The sequence below is a fragment of the Spermophilus citellus genome (assembly GCF_964194105.1).
Source record: "Spermophilus citellus genome assembly, chromosome: 4".
NCBI lineage: Eukaryota > Metazoa > Chordata > Mammalia > Rodentia > Sciuridae > Spermophilus > Spermophilus citellus.
Window position 1 is genome coordinate 215,822,453 of NC_138185.1, and position 21,059 is coordinate 215,843,511.

Consider the following 21,059-nt stretch of genomic DNA (forward strand, 5'->3'; position numbering starts at 1 on the left):
TGACTTTACCTTCTGTTTTGCCAAAAAAGACCATAGTTACCTAATATATATTCAATTTCGTTTTCCTTTGCCTCTCATATGTGTTTTCCTAAGACTTTCCTCCCCATACGTTGATTCCATCTCCTCCTACTTCATCCAAGCCCTTCCTCCATGAGTCTGTCTCTCTTCTTCCTACTTGTCTCCCTCTGCTGCTGCTTCTGCTTAGCTGAAGAAAGAGCACATGGTTACTTAGTGGAAGAACAAAAGCTAGATCTTGGGTATTTGTTTAAGAAAACAATAATCTTTTTAACTTTTTTACTACTTTGAACTATTTACCTGTCATCCTCCTTCCTTTCAGGGTCAGGTGTATCAGAATTATCTCTCTACCCTTTTCCTTCAGCGTCATCTTCAGAATGACTTTTTGATTCTACCTCCATGAAAGATCATATTCTCCTCCACATTCATTGAGAAGGGACTTACGAGTGACCATTCACTAGATACCTGATGGATGCTGAGGAAACAAAGCTCAGTGGGAAGAAACCAAAGTCTAGACTAAGGGATAGAATAAAGTTACTGATGCAATTCAATGGGCACTGGAGAGAAGAGACCCTTATAGTGTACCTGGGGATGTCAGGGCTCATTGCATCAAGGAGATACTGTGTAAAGAAAAACATGAAGGATGAGTAGGAAGACTCAAGCTGAGGAGGAGATTTCAGACAGAACTGCCTGTGCCAGAGCCAGGGGACCTGAGAGAACATGGCATACTAGGGGAGCTAGTTCCCTGTTATTGGAGCATAAAGTATTCGAGATTAAAAGATGGGAGATAAGACCCAAAGATAGAGCACATGGTTATTTAGTGGAAGAACAAAGACTAGATCTTTTTTTCCTGTAGGGAACAGGGGGAGGGATGTTAAAGAATTTGAGTAGTGTGGTCGGATTTGAGTGGCAGCAGTGAAGAGGTTAGGTGAGAGGTGGACCTCCATCTGTTCACCATTATATATCCCAGCACAGTGCCTGGTTCACAAGAAATTACTGAATACACTGAGGGAACAAAGGGTGGGTTGGTTAGATCAGAAGCAGGTAGATGATGAAGAGGTGATTATAAGAAAGAATGAGGACCTGATCTAAAGTTTGTGGCAGCAGGGATAGCAAACAGGACAACTGATCCATAGACGGTAGAAAACATGAGACTTGGGAATTTAATTAGAGGAAGAATGGCTGCAGATTCTGGTTTGCATGTGTGAATGTAACAGAGAAAAACACTGTACTGTAACAGAGAAAAACGGGAATGGCAGCAAGTTAGAGTTGAAGGAGATTAGACAAGTTATGGTGAATTTGCAAAATTGATGTGACATTGGGCTACAAGTATCAAGAAGGAATTAGAAACACAAACATGAAGCCTAGGAGAGAGATGTGAGAATTTTAGCCATGGGAATATAACCTGTAAGTTGTGAGCATTGGTAAAATTAATCAAGAACACTATGTAGGGCTGAGGCAGGGATAGCAAACAGGACAACTGATCCATAGACGGTAGAAAACATGAGACTTGGGAATTTAATTAGAGGAAGAATGGCTGCAGATTTCTGGTTTGCATGTGTGAATGTTGTCCCCTGTACTGTAACAGAGAAAAATGGGAATGGCAGCAAGTTAGAGTTGAAGGAGATTAGACAAATTATGGTGAGTGCTTGCCTAGTAAGCATGAGGTACTGGGCTCAATCCTCAGCACCACAGAAAAATAAAGTTATTGTGTCCATCAGCAATTATTATTATTTTTTAAATTTAAAGAACAGTATGTGTCCTGAGAGGGGAGATTCATAGACCAATGGCAAAGAACAGACTTAAACATCAGCATTTACAAAATAGAGGGAAAAAGCCCACAAAAAAGACAGACACTGGGAAGGGAAATGGTCAGAGATTAGAAAGAACGGAAAGAGAGTGACACCTGCCATCCAAGGAAGACAAGCAAAGAGAGAGTTCCCAGTGGGGGTGACCAGAGGCACTCAGCTGTCTCTGGTGTGATGACAGAACAGAGTTCTTGGATTTGGCACTGGGAGATCCCTGGGGATCTCACAAAGGAGATTTCCAGGGTTCAGTGAAAGGTGAAGAAATGAAGATAGGGGTAGTTTGACTATGAACATAAGGAAAGGACCATAGCTAGATGGGGATGTGAGGACAAAAGGTTTGCTTGTTTAAATAACTTAAAATCATATAAATGGTCATGTTCATTACTGAAAATTTGAAAAACACAAAGTTCAAGGAAGGCAATAGAAATCACCTGTAATTCTGCCACTTACAGAAGGGAAAATTCTCTTTGATAGAGGAGAGTGACTTTATAGCATATTTAAGATCAAAGCTGTTAGTCATTGTTATTACTGATCTAGAATTGGCACTTTATTAACTGATCTTCATATGGCAGAACTCTTCTTCCAACTCATACTTCATGCCAGTGGTCCACAGACTTTCTCTGCAAAGGACCAAATAGTAAATACTGTAGACTTTGGTGGACTATATGGTTTCCATCACAAATTCTTTTTTTTATTTTTTATAATCCTTTAAATGTTTTTAAAAAGTCAAACATTTTTAGCATATGAACTATAAAACAAACAGGCCACAGGCCAGATTTGACCCATGGACCGAATTTTGTGAACACCTGCTTCACAGAACTATCAGACTAACCCTCATGAGATACATCTCTGGTCATATCACTCCCTAGTCAACCTTTGCTAATTTTTTTTAGCTTACCAAATAAATTAAAAGAGTTTAGCCTGGCATCTGGAGCTCTTAGAAGTTGGTCCTAATGTACTGTCTGAGCAGCACAATACTTTCTCATAGATCCTCTGTGCTTTTGCATTCTTATGCTTCAACCTGGGTTTTTGCTGCACTTTCAAAAATCCCAGCCATATGGGATAAAAGCTCTTTCAGGTGATCTGGGCATATCTCTCTTGCATTGAGTTTTTTGCCTTCTGCTTGATGAGGCAAGAGGGTACTATCTGGGGCAAGAAACGTTATATTCAATACACAGGACACTTGGCACAGTACTAAAGTTGTGTTAAGTGTTCCATAAATATTTGTTGAATGGAATGTGATGGGGGAAAAAATGAGAAAAAAGTAAGAAAAACTGGGGTTTTGTTTGTGGTCCTGGGGATTGAACCCAGGGATGTTCTACCACTTAGTCATATCCATGGCCCTTTTTATTTTTTATTTTGAAACAGGGTCTAAGTTGCCGATACTGGCCTCAAACTTAGTATCCTCCTCCCTTAACCTTCTGAGTAGCTGGGATTATAGGCATGCACCCTCATGCCCAGCAAGAAAAATCTTGTGGATGAGAAGTTTTCAACTATAACATGATTTCGGGAACTAAAATCCAAGGACATTACAAGGCTCTATTGCATTTTTATTCTCACAGATTTAATGATTTGTGGACTTTCTTTGATGGATATAATGTTAGAATGTTTCCATAGCTGGTTAGTTTCTGTGTGGTGGGATGATACTCAGTATGTAAGTATAGAACATAATAAACACAGGTAATATAATTCAATGGTAGAGTGTGTGCTTAGCAATCATGAGGCCCTGGGTTCTATCTCCTATACCACCAAAATATAAATAGGTAAATAAAAACCTGTATGCACTCTAATGTCTGCCTTGTTAAACATATTTCTTTCTTTCTTTCTTTTTAACAGTCTAAAGAAAAATTGATTAACAGCTTAAAGGAAGGCTCTGGTTTTGAAGGTCTAGATAGCAGTACTGCTAATAGCATGGAGCTAGAAGAACTTCGGCATGAAAAGGAGATGCAGAGGGAGGAAATACAGAAGTTGATGTGCCAGATACATCAGCTCAGGTCTGAGCTACAGGTAAGATGGACTGTCAGCCTCCCAGACAACCATTTGCCTCAGATATTATCAGTTTGAGAGATGGTGGATTCTGTATTTTGGAGGAGAGGGCATTATTGAAAAAGTATGTGAAACTTCTTTGGGAATATTACTTACCACATAGAAGTGAATCTAAAGCATTAGTGCTCTTGTCCACTAAATGACTATAACTTTAAGGGAATAACAAACAAGTAACTAGATTCATTCATTCAATAAATGCTTAGCAATTACTGCCAATGTAGCTAGACTTGGAGTTATAACAGAGAATAAGACAGAAGCCTTAAGTTTACAAATCTTACATTATAATTGTTAAAAACAGATTTTGAGCTTGTTAGTAAACCTGGGATGTTTTCTAATATTAGCATGGGCTCAGGGATGCTCTTTTAATTATGGTGTTATGTGTAATCTTACAGTTCATAGTTACTATATTTAATTTAAATATAAAATTTGGCCATCTCTTTCACTTAAACATGGGATCTTTAACATAAATATCATAGGAGCAAGCATCTGAGAATAGAAGATGAAGTACAGGGTAGTGATCTTTCTTTTCCTTAAAAAAAAATCTTGCAAGAATATTTATCTTTGCATTCATTATGCAAGTTATTGACTTGCAAAACTTGTGAACTCCAAAGGAAGTGTGGAGGTTGTGTCAGCAGGACCTCTGTCTAGAGCAGAGGCTTTCTGGTGTGTAATAGATGTTAACTTGCATAAGGTGCTTCACCTCACTGACCCTCAGTTTCCTCATGTGTAAATGAAGCTAAACAAAAGTTCTCTTGAAAGTAAGGATAATGCATAAAGGGCCTAGCATTGTTTTTGACTTGTAACAGACCCTTAATAAACAACAACTGTTGTGTTTCTGGATTTTTTTACATTCCTTAAAATAGGATTTTTTTTCTTAATGTGTAAATAATTCTAAATTCTAAAGAATTCAATCCTATGAACTTAGAAATTGGGTAGATAATAAATTTTATTTATAACAACTATTTCATATCTTTTGAAATGGTAAAAAAATAACTCTTACCAATCATAAATGTCATTGACCCAGTTTCCTACACCTTCTAAAGTTGTTTATGAAATCTACAATAAAAAGTATTATGCCTAGTAAAATGGATGAGGTGTAAGTAATTATAACAGCTGTCACTTACAGATGTTTCACCAAACACTTGACATATGTCCATATATTTATTCCTTACCATAATCCTGTGAGGCTAATTATGTTATTTTCATTTTATTCTCAAGGAAATTTAGGTACCAGAAGGAAAGTAACTTGCCACCAGACAGTAAAGTGGCAGAACCATGATTAGAACCTAGTCTAACTCCAGAATGTGTATTCTTAACCACTGGACATTCTGCCTGCCTCAAGAATTGCCTGACAAAGATTGAACTACTTTCTGATAGCCCCAAAAGTTCAGGGAAAAAAAAAATAATCAGAATTAATGTTTTTCTTCTACATTCACAAAGTTGTATGAGCTTAAAGGATTGCACTTTGATTACCTGGAAGGTTGGTCTTGGGATTTTGAAATAATATCTGAAGTTCAAGAGTGTGTGGAGATAACAGATGAGTTTAAAAGAGAATGTACCAAAAGGTAAAAGAAAATTAAGATGCTTTCAATCTCCTGTAGAACCCTATGAATGGAGTTTGGCTTAACCTATGTGGGAAAAATATAGAAACCTAGAGCTATGTGCTTTGCATTAGTAGATTTAGCAGGAAATCCAGAGAGTGGTTTTAAGTTTGAAGAAATCAAAGTAAGAAGGAAAAATGTGAAATCAGATAATAGTAATAAAGCTAAAAGAAGAAAATAATATGCCAACTTCAGGTGATGTAAAAGTTTTGTTGCTTATTTTAATTCCCAGTGCATACACACAGACACCCACAAATTGTATCCTGCAGTAATGAGAACGAATGCAGTGAAGTCCTTCTTGGTCTTACACTTCTGTTCCTTTTGAGATTGTTTCAGCGTTATAGTAGAGACTTACCTCTCTCTGCAAGCCACTGCCCATCCACTCTTAGGAGACCCCATGGTTTACATGCTGTTGCAGCGGCAGCATCCTGTTCATTCTGCTGACTGTTAGCTGTGTTGCACAGGGAAGGTGTCGGGGGTGCTTCTTGTGGGCTGAAGCCACGTCTCACTCATCTTTATCCCTCCAGTGCCCACTGAGCCCAGTTCATGACTCGTGATGGTTGCTCCATACATGTTGAACTGAATGGTTAATTATTGCTTTCTACATGTAAGGTTCTTCTTTTTAGGACATGGAAGCTCAGCAGGTTAGTGAAGCAGAATCAGCAAGAGAACAGTTACAAGATTTGCAAGACCAGATAGCTGGGCAGAAAACATCTAAACAGGAGCTAGAAACAGAATTGGAGCGACTGAAGCAGGTAAGATTCTGAGATGGACAATTATTGAGGAAGCCTCTGTCCTCTAGTGGTCAGATGAGAAGACTCCCTTCAGGAAAGCTAGAGTGTGGGCTTTGGAAACGTGAATGGTAGATGGGATCTTATAGCTTTCCCTATATCTTACATACCACCTTCCTTGTTTTTTGTTTTATCGGATGAAAAGTAGAAGCACAAAATGGTAAATATGACTTGCCTAAGATTGTAAAACTAATTAGAGAGTAGAATAGAACCTGGGATTCCTACCTCAGAGCCCAGAAATCCCTTTCTACTACCCTTTGTCTCTATTTTGTTGTATCTCCTTGTTAGGGTATATATCAATAGAAAACTGATATTAGTTTGTTGATTTTCATAGTTGACTATTTTGGTACTTCCTAGGAACTATGGTAAATATTATTTAATAGAAATACAATGTTAGTGCTGTGGGAACTATTCATCTGTTTGAGAAAACATCCTTATACAGACCATTCTTACAAATCATGTTTAAGATTGTGTTTCATTTTTCACTTAGTAATTTGTTCTCCAAGCTAAATTATTGTACATGTATTTATATAAAAGTTTTTATATTAAGATAGTTAATATTAAACACATTTATAGGGTGGAGGATGTGGCTCAGTGGAAGGACACTTACCTAGTACATGTGAGGCAAAGGGTTCGATCCTCAGAGCCACATAAAAATAAAGCTATGTCCATGTACAACTAAAAAAATATTTTTAAAAACCACATTTATAGCTATATTTTCAGAATGAGATTCTATATTTAATGTTAATATTTCTAATGCACTAAGTAGCTACATTGTTATAGACACTTGATAGAAATAAAATCATTATGGTTCTCTTCATTTTATAGAAAAATATTCTTATAATTCTCAGTGTATCCTATATGACATTTCTGCTTTGTATTTAAATTTGTTTTTACTTTTTCATGCTTTGCTCTTAGATTCTGATTCTGTGGATTCTTATTTTTTTTTCATGATAATTTATTATGAAAGTAGCACTTAAAATCTGTTTCCTGAGTAGTAAGAGAATAAGTCACCCAGCAGCAACCTTCAGGGTGTGTCATAGGCTATTTTAGATCATTTAATCATAAGATTAGCTGTCCTTTCAGAAATTGCACTTCATTCAAGGAGCTGTTATATATTAAGACAATAACGTGATATGCTCAGTGGTTCCTGGGATCATTTTCTTCCTGTTAGTGCAAGTGGTTTTACTACCCCTCTCCCCAGGTCCCTGTTTAAAATGAGGGAGTCAAGTAGGAAAATGAACTAAATTTAGCTGTTGACTGTTTATTTAGTAATCAATTTCAGCCTTGAATTTTTGTGCTTTGAGGGGTAAAAAAGCACACTTTGTCAGTTGTGATTCTCCTGCTCTAATTCCCCCATCGATCTGTCTCTTTTTTTATCTCGAGTTTTTCAATCTGAAAGGAGCAGGTCCAGCTGAGAGTATGAAGTAGTCTCCTGCAATTTGAGTCTTATTGCCATGGCTTCTTCCTACAGCTCTCTTCCTGCTGCTTTATCACTGCTGTATACAAGTATAGTGCTTTTGAAAGTTCTTAACAACTCTAATTATTCTTTCTTCCCCCTCCTACGTTGTACGTTAGTGATTTGGGCATATTTTTGGATTGGCATATACTTTGCTCTTAGATTCCAACCTGTGTCCATTGTACAAATAATGCATCAGTGCAGGTGTAAGTGAATCCAGAGGTTCTTTTTTTTTCCCATCTCACTCTCAGTGCTGAGCAAAACAGGTGGAAAATATTACCTAATACATCCAAGCACATGAAAAGCTGCTCTACATGATTAATCATTAGGGAAACGTGAATTGAAACCACAGTGATACCAATACACACTCACTAGAACAGCTGCTCATTAAGAATGAAAATACAAAGTTTTGACAAAGGTGTGGGAATCTGGATCTCTTATTGCAGAAGACAGTGTGGTAGGGTTTTTTCCTTTAAGTTACACATACTTAAGATCCAGAAATTTTATTCTTTATGTTATCTATTTACCACAGAAAAATTAAAACATGATCACATAAAGACTTGTGCTTGAGTGTTCATAGAAGCTTTATTCAGAAAAGCCGAAAACTAGAAAGAACCTAATTATCCATCAGAATGAATGATAAATTATGGTATATCCATGCAATGAAATAGTACTCGGCAGTTAAAAGGAATGAACTATTGATATAAGCTATACTCAGAAACATTATGCTAAGTGAAAGAAGCAAGATGCAAAACATAATATACTGTATGTTTCCATTCTAGAAAAGACAAAACTGTGGTGATAGAAAATAGGCCAGTAGTTGTCAGCCGCCAAGGGACAGGAAGGGGATTGAAAAAGAGTTACTTTTTGAAGTGATGGGAATATTGTACATTGTGGATGTGATAATAGATACACAATTGTCAAAGTGCATCTAATTTTATACTTAAAATTGGTGAATTAAACCTCTAAGGCTGATTTTTACATAGTCTGATAGAATAAGAATTAAGAATAAGAGGTCATGGCCTGTTGATTGTGTATGGTTTTTTAAATTTTCTTTAATAAGGTGATTTTTTTCCCTCCTACTTCCCAGAAATATATCCCCTGCCACTTTAGTGTGATAGCAAAATTTGGTTAAGTTTTTCCATTTTTTTGTGCTTATATACAAAATTTAAAAACTCAAAATCCATCTTCATTTTTAATTTTCTATAATTACTGACTATTACATATTTTTCAAAAGCATAATATTAATGTCTATATAATATTCCACAATAGGGATGGACTATCATTTATTTACTTAAACAATGAACTCTTTTTGTTATTTTTCTAAAATTTTTTGTATGATTGTCTTGGTATGAATATCTTTAACTTTAAATCTTTGCTTCTTTAAATTAGATATCTGAGAAGGGAATTACTAGATCAAAAGCTATAAATCTTCTAAGGCATATAATATATTTCTGCTTTTCAGAAGGGGTTTGTGTCAATTTGTTAATAATGATAAAAATTTCTCCTGTATTCTTGTGTATATTAGATATAACATTAGATAACGTTAGATATAATTAAACATTTGTTTAATTATTAAACATTTGTTTAATTAACTTATTGCTCAATTTACATTTCTTTGATTATTAGGGAGAATGAATCATTTTCCCTGTGTTTGGTACTAGAAATGATATTGCTGGAGAAGAGAATACTATTTATTTTTTAAACAATTATTTTGTTGTTGTATATTGATCTTTCTAAGCAATCATGAAATTTTTGTGTATATTGGGGAGATTAGCCTTTTTTTCTAAGATATGAATTGTAAAAAGTGTTTTCATTTATCAACTTCCTTTTAGTTTACATGGGTCTTTAATTTTTTTTTTGTCATATATGTAGTGAATATTTTCTCCAGTTTGTTATCATTATTTGTATTACTACATGCCTGCATACATTGTTGCAAGATAAAAGTATTTTCTGTTTTTTGATGATTTATCCTGTTAACAGATATATTGGGGCCTGTATTTATGTCAAGTTGAAATATTAGCTATTCATCTGAGCCATCCAAGTCTCTGGTTTTCATTCAGTATATAATCAGCATGGTATTGAGGTGCCCACTAAAGGTGCCCACTTTAGGTTCTGGGGATGATATAAGGACACTGATTTAGGTTTATTCCATTCATGCTTCACTTTGTAGGAATTCCACTACATAGAGGAAGATCTGTATCGAACAAAGAACACTTTGCAAAGCAGAATTAAAGATCGTGAGGAAGAAATTCAAAAACTCAGGAATCAGGTAGGAATCAGCATTCACAACTTGTGGGAAATGTCATAATAAAGCTACATTTTTTTAAAAGGATGCAGCAAGATCTTCTCTTCCCATGTTTTCATCTGAGTTCTGACAAATATTTATCTCTTGCCGTTGAAGTCTACATTTGTTAAATGCCAATATTTGCTTTTTTGAGAGTCACGCAATGTTAGAATTACCTGCATATTTTCATATCTTCTGATTTCAGTGTGATTGTACTGATTATCAGTTTTCTAATTATGTATTATTTTTCCTTAAAAAAAGTGATAGGTCTCCTATTAATAATTGCTAGGATGTCCATAAAAAAGTCACCAAGCTTTTTTGAAACTCTAAAACTATAAACTTAGAGAAATTGATACCCATGTGCCTTCCACCCAGATCTACCAAAGCCTTTACCGTTGTGACTGTAGTTGTCCTTTTCTCCTTTACACACTTCACAAATGTAGGCAAGGGAAGAGGGAACACTTACATCAGCTTTTCCAAAATCTTATAAAAATTGAGAAAAAAATATTTTATAACATTTTAAGTTATGGACTGCTTTTCAAGTCTGAGAACTTAAAACTAAAATTATTTACTTTTCAGGGTTCAAATTAGGTCATTAGCTAACTAAATAATGAAGACTCATAACCAATGTGTCCATTATATATTAAGTCTATCTAAATATAAAGGATCTTGCTAGCAAAAGGTCAAAGACATGAAAAAGAAGGAGCAAAAAGACTATATGGCTTAACCCTTAAATAAGTGTTTCTGTATATACTAAATATATATTGAGTGCTTACTACGTCTAAAATATGATCATGATATTTTTTACTTTAGTTGTTGGTTGGTTTTGTTCTGCTTTTGGTTAGAGACTGAACCCTAACCAAGTAACAAGCTAAGCATGTGCTCAACCCCTGAGCTACACCCTCTGATTTGGGCTACTTTAGCCAATCAAAAATTAACCATAAGTCTATGGTTGTGGCTCAGTGGTAGATTGCCTGCCTAGCATGTGTGAGGCACTGGGTTTGATCCTCAGCACCACATAAAGATAAATAAATAAAATAAAGGTATTGTGCCCATCTATAACTAAAAAAAAAAAAAAAAAAGTATTTTTAAAAAAATTAACCATAGCTGGGCACAGTGGCACACACTTATAATCCCAGCAGCTCAGGAGGCTGAGGCAGAAGTTCAAAGCCAGCCTCCGCAAAAGCAAGATGATAAGCAATTCAGTGAGACCCTGTCTCTACATAAAATACAAAAGAGCGCTGGGGACATGGCTCAGTGGTCAAGTACCCTGGAATTCAATCCCTGTTTACCCCCCACCCCCCAAAATTAACCATAGAAAAATTTCTCTTTAAAGATTTTTTTACTTTGGGATAGGTTGTGGCTCAGTAATAGAGTACTTGCCTAGCATGTGTGAAGCACTGGGTTTGATTCTCAGCACCAAATATAAAAAAAATAACTAAATAAAATAAAGTTAAAAGACTTAAAAAAAAGATTTTTTTTCACCTAATTAAGAACAGAGAAAAACTTTTGTCTCATAGAAGGAAATTGATTTGTATAATTTAAAAAGAAATTAGCATGTTAATATATTATAGAGAAACCTCATACGATGAGGTTTATTTTAAGTGAATGAAAAATGCTATTTCTGCTTATCCTGTTGCCTTTCGGCCTCCTAGGAGAGCAATATGTTTGTTAACAAGTAGGTTCCAGTTTGAATTTTTTTATTCTTTAAAAATTACTGCTCCCATCCCCTAACTAGACTTGTGAAATTAACAAAAATTAATTTGAAAAAGCCAGACCTGAGCTATAACACGTAGAAGAAACTGTGAGAGAAACTTTACAGTTTAGAGGAAGGTGAATTTCTTCAGAAGACACAAAAAGCATTTAAATGTAGATGAAAAAGAGATTGGGCTGGGGTTGTGGCTCAAGTGGTAGCACGCTCGCCTAGCATGCGTGAGGCACTGGGTTCAATTCTCAGCACCACGTAAAAATAAAGACATTGTGTCCACCTAAAACTAAAAGTAAATATTTGGGCTGGGGATGTGGCTTAGGTGGTAGCGCGCTCACCTGGCATGCACACGGTGCTGGGTTCTATTCTCAGCACCACATAAAAGTAAAATAAAGATGTTGTGTCCACCAAAAACTAAAAAAAATAAATAAATATTAAAAAAATCTCTCTCTCTCTCTCTCTCTCAAAAACAAAAATTAAAAAAAAAGATAAACTGGAATTGATCAAAATTAAAATTGCTGAGCTGGGTTGTGGCTCAGTGGTAGAGTGCTTGCCTGGCATGTGTGAGGCACTGGGTTCAATTCTAAGCTCTGCATATAGATAAATAAACAAAATAAAGGCCCGTTTAAAAAAAAAATAAAGGAATTTCTTAAAAAGTTAAAATTGCTCATCAAAGATATGAGTACAAAAATGAAAGAAAGCAAGCCACAGGCTGGAAGAGATTTGCAGTATATCTGTCTGACAAAAGATCTGTAATGGGGGTAGAAGTTCTTACTAATAATAAAAAGACACACAACCCACAACCGTTTTTTTAGCAGGTGGAAGGCTTTTGAGAGCTTCACAAAGGAAGATGCAGGGAGGGTCAGAGGAGCCCAAGAGTGGGTGCTCCAGATTATCAGCTGCACCACTCCACACCCTCTAGAATGATAAAAATTAAAGGTTGGCGGTGCCACTTGTTGGTGAGGGTATAATACAACTAGAACTCTTACATGCCCTGGGGACACTCAATAGCATGACCACTGTGGAGTGGTGGCTATTTCTGACAGGGTTAACGTGCTTCTCCCTATGACCGTAGACACTGACTCAATGTAACTGAAGGTGGATGTCCACAAAAAGACGTGAATTGTCATAATGTGTGTGTTTTTAAGTAGCCAGAAACTGGACATATCCAAGATGTCTATCAGCAGAAAAATGGATAAGCAAGTTGTGACACACTTCGCAGTAGTTGTTGCACAAGAAAACTACTTTTGTAACAATTTAGACAAATCTTTTTTTAAAAATATTCACACAGAAGCATTCATACTGTATGATTCACCTTTATAGGAAATTCAAGAATAGGCAAAACCAAATTCTGATGATAGAAATCAGAACAGTGGTTATCTATGGTGTTGAAAATACTCTTTTTTGTCTAAAGTCAAATAGCTAGAAAATTGCAGAATAGAGATGAGAACCTAGGAGTATGCCCTTTGCCCTATACCACAGTAGGAAAAACCGTTTGCATGTATGCCAGTATCACGTGCATTCACACACACACACACAAAGAATTTCACAACATAGTACCCTCACATACTATGACATGTGAATGTCAGCAAACATCCCATTCTGTTCTGTTAACTTTTTGAGTGCTCATTTTTGAACTACCAAATTCATCAGTCGATACAGTTTGAAAATTACTTCTGTAGACATTAGTGAATCATTTTAGAGTTTTGGAAAAATAGTTAATGCCACAATATATATGTGAAAATGTAGTAATGTGATTTGTATATTGTTTTACTTTAATTTAGTGTGATAATTTTACGAACGCTTTGTCTTTCAGCTTACCAATAAAACTTTAAGTAACAGCAGTCAGTCCGAGTTGGAAAGTCGACTCCATCAGCTAACAGAGACCCTCATCCAAAAGCAGACCATGCTGGAGAGTCTCAGCACAGAAAAGAACTCCCTGGTCTTTCAGCTGGAACGCCTCGAGCAACAGATGAGCTCTGCCTCCACGGTTCCCGTCAACATGTCTGGAATTGAGAATGGAGAAGGTAACCCACAAAAAGAACACAGCAGGCAAACATGGTTTTGAAAAACTACAGAAAGGCGGTTTTTATTTGAAAAGAAACTTTATTCCATGAAGAACCCAGCACTTTCTGAACTGAGACCTGGGCCATGTGCTGCAGTGTGAGCATAGTAAGATGGGTAGTGGACTAAGGAATGTCCTCACAGGTGTTGGGCAAGGAGAAAGAAGGCCTGAAGACTGGTCATCATGCTGAGACACATAAGATAGTTGACAAGATGCTGCTGATGAAGTAGATAACTCGTAGAGAGGGGCTCTTAAGGAACTTAAAGCACAATGTTTTAATAAATAATTATGAGTATTAAAGGTGATATGCAATTCACAGAAATTCATCCATGCTTTATGGAGGAATCTATAATTTTCCAGAATACATATTCAAAGATAATGTGCCAGTATAAGCATCTGCAGATCAGATTTTTCTCTTTTTTTTTTTTTTGGTACTGGGGATTGAACGCAAGGACATTCAACCACAGAGCCACCTCCCCAGCCCTATTTTGTATTTTATTTAGACACAGGGTCTCCATAAATTGCTTGTGCCTCACCATTACTGAGGCTGGCTTTGAACTAGTGATCCTCCTATCTTAGCCTCCTGAGCCACTGGGATTACAGGTGTGTGCCACCACATCTGGCAGCAAATCAGATTTTTAATCTTAGAAATTGTACATGCAGTCATTCAGCAAATCTTTCAGTTCTATGACTTAAAAATTCTTTAACAAAAAATATTTTTAAAAGAGAAACAGTGTGGGGAGGAAATCATAGTTTAAGTAGAGTGGTCAAAGAAGGTCTCATTGAAAAGCGGCACGTAAGTCCCAGAGGAGGAAAAGAAGTGAACTCTAAGGAGCCTATAGAGAAAAGCAAGCAGAGAAAAGAACAGATGCAAAGGTCCTGAGGCAGGTGTGTTCCTGGATATTTTAGGAACAGAAAGGAATTCAGTGCAGGTGGGTGAGGGCAAAAGAAGTGTTTGATGAATTCAGAAAGCTTTCAGGAGGCTCTGTAGGCCTGCGTAAGGACTCTTTCTATGAACAAAGTAGGAAGCCATTGAGGCTCTTGAGCGCCTCTGATCTGAGTTACATTTTATCAGGATGCCTATGGCTGCTACATACAAGTGACTCAGGCTGGGGGTGTGCTTCAGTGGTAGAGCACTTGCCCAGTATGCACAGGGCTTTGGAGGTGATCCTCAGCTCTGCATTATAAGAAGTAAATGCAAAGAATGGACTGCAGAGGGCTAAGGCCTGGGGCAGGGAGATTAGGGAAGCCATTGTATCCGTTCATATGAGAAATGGTGATTTCAACCAAAATTGGATTGTGGGGGTCAGTTGAGCTGACAGAATTTGCCAGATTGGTTGTGAAGTTGGAGAGAAAGGAGTGAAGGGTTTTGGCCTGAGCAGACGTCACATACTAGGTCTCGGAAAATGCCAGGAGGGGAAGGTCAGCAGGGGACGTCACGTCCAAAGTGTTGGGCCTGAAGCATTTGAGGTGTCCCTCAGACATCCTGAAGGAGGTACACAGCAGAGGGTAGGTTGAGAGGAGGGGTCAGGACTAGAGGTAAGAACTTGGGAGTCAGAGTCCTCAGTATCCTACAGAGACTGCTGGCTCAGGAGCAAAGGCCATTCAGGCTGACTCTCACCACACTGGATATTCATAAACTTTGATTTTTGCTAAAATTATTTTCTTCATTTTTATTTGTTTTATTTTTGTGTATATGGAAGTTTAAACATTTTCTGTAATTGAATTTATCTGTCTTGTCTTCATGGTCTCATCTACTTTGCGTATGATGCTTAGAAGGCTGGCCTGGAGAATTCCATCCACGTACAATATATTTCCAACTGTAATTTTCTTAGGATGTTGCTTTTGGTGTCAGTATATTAATCTATTTTTTTTTATTTAAATAGGCACACGTTTGCGAAATGTTCCTGTTCTTTTTAATGATGCAGAAACTAACCTAGCAGGAATGTATGGAAAAGTTCGCAAAGCGGCTAGTTCCATTGACCAGTTTAGGTAAGCAGTACCTGTCAGGATGAATGATCAACTGTTTTTAAAATGCCTTCTATGGGCTGGGATTGTGACTCAGCGGTAGAGAGCTCGCCTAGCATGGGCACAACCCGGGTTCGATTCTCAGCACCACATTAAAAAAATAATAAATAAAGGCATTGTATTGTGTCCATCTACCAAAAAAAAAAAAAAAAGACTCCCCCCCATCTCTCTTAAAAAAAAAAAAAATGCCTTCTAGTGGGTACAGTCACAGTTGAGTCCCATCCAGCAGAGCTGAAATTTCAAGTGACATTTACCAGACTTCTTTTGTGATATTTCAATGCCATGAAGTTGCTTAAAGAAGTCTGCCAGTGGGCTGGGGATGTGGCTCAAGCGGTAGCGCGCTCGCCTGGCATGCGTGCGGCCCGGGTTCGATCCTCAGCACCACATACAAACAAAGATGTTGTGTCCGCCGATAACTAAAAAATAAATATTAAAATTCTCTCTCTCTCTCTCTCTCTCTCTCTCTCTCAAAAAAAAAAAAAAAAAAAAAAAAAAAAAAAAAAGAAGTCTGCCAGTGCCTACACTTTATTGGAAATTTCTAACCCTGGCCATTTCTCTTCTTGGTACAACTAGTTCTCATTAAATCTCATTGAGAAACCCTCTCCTTCATGTAAAATTATCAATTTGAATGTTTTATCCCACTACTTTATGTATGGCTAGAAGAAAAGATGTTGCTGTATCTAACTGAACATGATATTTTTATTCAAAGCACATAAAGAATACATAAAATGTATATAGTGTTATATTTACGTATAAATTTTTTGCACTAGCAGACATCCACCTAATTGAGAAATGTTTTAGCAGTTTGTATATAGCCTTGATAAAGTTCATATCTAAATAACCTATGTACTTTTGCTTCTTGATGTTTATAAATTATAATAATTTTAAGTTTGTTTATTCATTTACTTATTTGTGGTGCTAGGGATGGAACGTGAGATCCCACACATACTTGGCAAGCACTTCACCACTGAGCCAAATCTCAGTCCTTCCCTCCAGATTTCTAAGCTTTAATAAGATGGTCAAGTGGTTCAGAATGCCAGAATAGAGCTATATTATTAAAAATAATAAGTTAATAAATTTTATATAATATAGTAGTCTTTTCTGACTTTTCTTGTCAGAATAGAGCTATATTATTAAAAATAATAAGAATGATATACTAAGATTCTTAGGATGCCATAGTAATTATCTCCAAACTAAGTGCATGAATTTCAACTCTTCATTTATTTAGCATATGTAGTGCAATGTGTTGTGCTGATACCAATAAAAAAAAGCAGAAAGTTGTTTATACATGCGTCCATCTTAATAGGGAAAGAATGTTGAACAGGGCAGGGTGTGGGTAACATGGTCAGGAAGTCACAGGCTTCCACCCATCTACTCAGGTGTTCACTGAGTGTCTACAGCCTCATCCTTTGAAAGCACATATCCACGCAAAAGCTTCCAGATTAGCTGTTTACCAGTTAATACCAACCAGACTCTCCTTTTCCGTGTGGCTTGCCTCATCTTTTGTAACTTCTTTTGTTCCTAATAGAAAAATTATTTAGAGAGGGACCAAGTTTACCTTCTGTATTTGTGGTTATAGAATTAATAGAAATACCTTATGCTAAAGTTTAACAGCCAAAACCCAAATAATAACTATGACATTTCTATGTGGTTATCTGAAGTAACCATTTAACAATCTACTGTAAAAATCATTGTTCTATGATGACTATATAAATAGTTTTGATTTGCCAAATTATTAAATAATAACAGAGCAAGATTTGTCTTTACATGTAATTCTCTTCTCTCTCTCCCCTGTTTGCACAGTATTCGTCTGGGAATTTTTCTCCGAAGATACCCCATAGCTCGAGTGTTTGTAATCATCTATATGGTAAGTAACAGCTGCCGGTCTTGTTGATATTTTAGCAGTCACTTTTGAAAGAGAATAACTCTTATTTTTGGTAATAAGTTTTCTTTCCTTAGGGCTGTAGTGTAGCTCTGGTAGAGCACTTGCCTAGCATCCCTGAGGCCCTGGGTTCTGCTCCAGCACTATACCCAAAAAAAAGAAAAGAAAAAATACTTTATTTCTAGGATGTGAGGGCGATCTGGCTGCGACATCTGTCACCCCATTGATCGCCAGGGTTGATTCGGCTGATCTGTCTGGCTAGGCGGGTGTCCCCTTCCTCCCTCACCGCTCCATGTGCGTCCCTCCCGAAGCTGCGCGCTCGGTCGAAGAGGACGACCTTCCCCGATAGAGGAGGACCGTTCTTCGGTCAAGGGTATACGAGTAGCTGCGCTCCCCTGCTAGAACCTCCAAACAAGCTCTCAAAAAATACTTGATTTCTTAAGTAAACAATTCATTATGTCTAGAACATAAATTGTTCAAAGGCTTTTCCAACAAATAAAATTTAAGTGCAATTTAATAGTTATCTCCATTTTAAGCCCCTATACTGATAAAAGTACAGTAAAAATTATTAGTTGTCTTTTTATCTTGATGTTATAAAGTTGCTTAAATTATTTTCATGTGTTTTGCTTTGTTTTCTAAACAGATGTCAAAGCTCATATATTTCCTTCCAGATTTTTCTTTTTCTTTTTCTTTTTTTTTTTTTTTAAGTTTGTTTATTCATTTACTTATTTGTGGTGCTAGGGATGGAACGTGAGGTCCCACACATACTTGGCAAGCACTCCACCACTGAGCCAAATCCCAGTTCTTCCCTCCAGATTTCTAAGCTTTAATAAGATGGTCAAGTGGTTCAGAATGCCATTGCATATGTCTTGTGTGCCTCAAAAGCCAGCTCACAATGCTGGCTGGGTGTGTCTCATAATGATTGGGTTGAATTAAGATGGGCTGATTTCTTGAAAAGAAATAAAAATCTACTTAAAAAGAAATTTCCATGTGAACCACTAGAGGGAAGAATTCTTCCTCTAAATAAAAAGTTTTTAAGGAGGGAGGATGGGGAGAACCAAAAAAAAGAATGGCATCAGAAAGGATTCAGAACACACCCCACTGGGACCAGTTCCCAGGTAGAGTTTTTCAGAGACACAGATACCATCTGCCAGCATGTGATGCCACATGTCGAACACTCCATGGTGATGAGGCATTAAGGAAGCCTCTCACATCATTTCAGCATTACCCTGGGGGAATTAGAAGAGATTTGTCACTGGATTGTATATATGCCCTAAATCAGCCCGTGACACTGACACATTACTCCTGTCAAGAATATTTTCCCAAGGCTGGGGAAAGTGGCAGAGCACTTGCCTAGCATGTGAGGCACTGGGTTCCATCCTCAACAACACCACATAAACAAATAAAGTTTTCTGTCCATCTACAAAAAAAAAAGAACATTTTCCCAGCCAGGCACAGTGTTGCATGTCTGTAATACCAACAGTTTGGGAGGCTGAGGCAGGAGGATCGCTAGTTCAAAGCCAGCCTCAGCAACTTGGGCCCTAAGCAACTCAGTGAGACCCTGTCTCAGAATCAAATACAAAAAGGGCTGGGGATGTGACTCAGTAGTTAAGCGACCCTGGGTTTAATCCCTGGTACCAAAAATAAAAGAATATTTCCCCATCTCCTCTTCACTAAGTCTTTCAGTCAACTCCCTGTATATCTAACGATTTTAATCCTGCCTTCTACTCTGCATGATCCCCTGATTGGCTGTCTGCGCTCTGGTGTGTGCGTGTTGGGAAGGTGTTGAAGCTCAGGGCTTGACTACTCTCTGCTGAGAAGTCTGTAGGCGTAGCACCTCTTGATGACCCTCCTGCACTGAGCTCCTGTAGTTGTTCATTTGTTCCTTCATTATTCACCCAGTAAACATGTTTAGAGCTCTGCTGTTTGAGATCTGGTGCCTCCACAAGGGTGCTGAGACAGGAGGCACTGCCCTTCCCTCAGTGCACTACTCAGCGGGCCTGAGGGAAAGACTTGACTTTATTTATACATTGTTTGTTGTTTTTTCCCCCATTTTTAGGCTTTGCTTCACCTCTGGGTCATGATTGTCCTGTTGACTTACACACCAGAAATGCACCATGACCAACCGTATGGCAAATGAAAGAGCCCAGTTGTTTTGCTGATTGTCTTTGACTAAACCTGGAGTTTTCGGGAAGGCCAGTTGCCTAAACTGCTGAGGAGGTGCACAAGATGGTTTTATCACTACAGCTTTTAACTTTTTAAGTTATTATATAACTACTCTGCTACCTACATCTCCCTCTTGTTTCCTTCAAATGGTAAGAGTTTCTAAAACAGACATAATTCAACAAGCTCAGCTCTGCTTTTTGAGTCCAATGGTCTTAATATATGTAGATACTGGGGTTGCTCACCTTTGTACAGACCTCCCTGTATTTTAGGTGACACTGATTATGGGTTATAATCAGGGAAATTGTATTTACTGATAAAAATAAAAAGTTTTCTTTTTTGGTAATTCAGTCTGCCTTTGTATTTTCATATATTTAACTTTGCAGATAGAGATTTACTTTTTACATGTTAACGACCTGACTGGTGTAAATCTTTTTGTAAATATATAAATAAAATTCACTGTGCATTTTTTCTTTTTTAAATAATGGTTTTTCATCCCCATTAAATAAATAAGACCTTTGCAGATGGATTTCAGTTGAGTGGAGCCTTAAATCACAGCTGAAATCACTCCTAAGTGACCTTAGAGGATTGCTGCTGCTTCCCAGAGGAAGCTCTTGCCTGAGGACCTTGCTCTCCCTTCTTCCATCCAGAGCAGGAGGCCCCTCCATCCCATGCCGTCCTCCTTAGACTCTTGTATACACTCCGTTGACTTCCTCCTCTTTTCCATTTCTCCAGCCTATACCTTGGGTTAATTTATGGCATCCACAGCCCCTGCTTGTCACACGCAGGAACAGATCTGTTCTAGCAACTGTGCGCTTTCATTTCAGTGCAGAGATACCAGAGTTGTCCTCTGAGGAGAGTCATTTTCCTTAAGTCTGCTATAATACCTGTTTGACTTTGCTTTTCTTAAGCTATTTTGTCAGTTGAGGTTTGGTAGCCTCTTCACATGTGACTAATACATGTGGCTCTTGGCTGTCAAGGAGTATTCCTCCCTATCAGGGAAACGTCTTTGACGCAGTCCCAGGGTACCTAACTGACAACCTGACCAGTTTTATTCCTAACCATATCACGACCATGACGCTAATCCACTCGGAAGCCTATATATAAGTCCTTTGAAAGCCTTGGCACATTATGGCATGTGTGTTTTTCTTATTTTTTATCATAAAATAAAGTTTTAAAGGTCAGGGTAGGTGTGTGGGGGCTTTT

At 37.4% G+C, this 21,059-nt stretch overlaps 1 protein-coding gene across 1 annotated transcript in view; it reads left to right on the forward strand.

Moving 5' to 3' along the window:
• The window catches only part of GOLGA5 (golgin A5), a 36,539-nt gene extending 16,242 nt beyond the window's left edge, over positions 1–20,297 (forward strand). Inside the window, exons 7-13 of the mRNA XM_081291077.1 lie at positions 3,660–3,830; positions 6,097–6,225; positions 9,894–9,992; positions 13,532–13,742; positions 15,667–15,772; positions 17,612–17,675; positions 19,750–20,297. Of these exons, the coding sequence (XP_081147203.1) occupies positions 3,660–3,830; positions 6,097–6,225; positions 9,894–9,992; positions 13,532–13,742; positions 15,667–15,772; positions 17,612–17,675; positions 19,750–19,830 (861 nt within the window). The 3' untranslated portion in view covers positions 19,831–20,297. The remainder of the gene's footprint in view (positions 1–3,659; positions 3,831–6,096; positions 6,226–9,893; positions 9,993–13,531; positions 13,743–15,666; positions 15,773–17,611; positions 17,676–19,749) is intronic.
• The last annotated feature ends 762 nt before the right edge of the window (positions 20,298–21,059 follow it).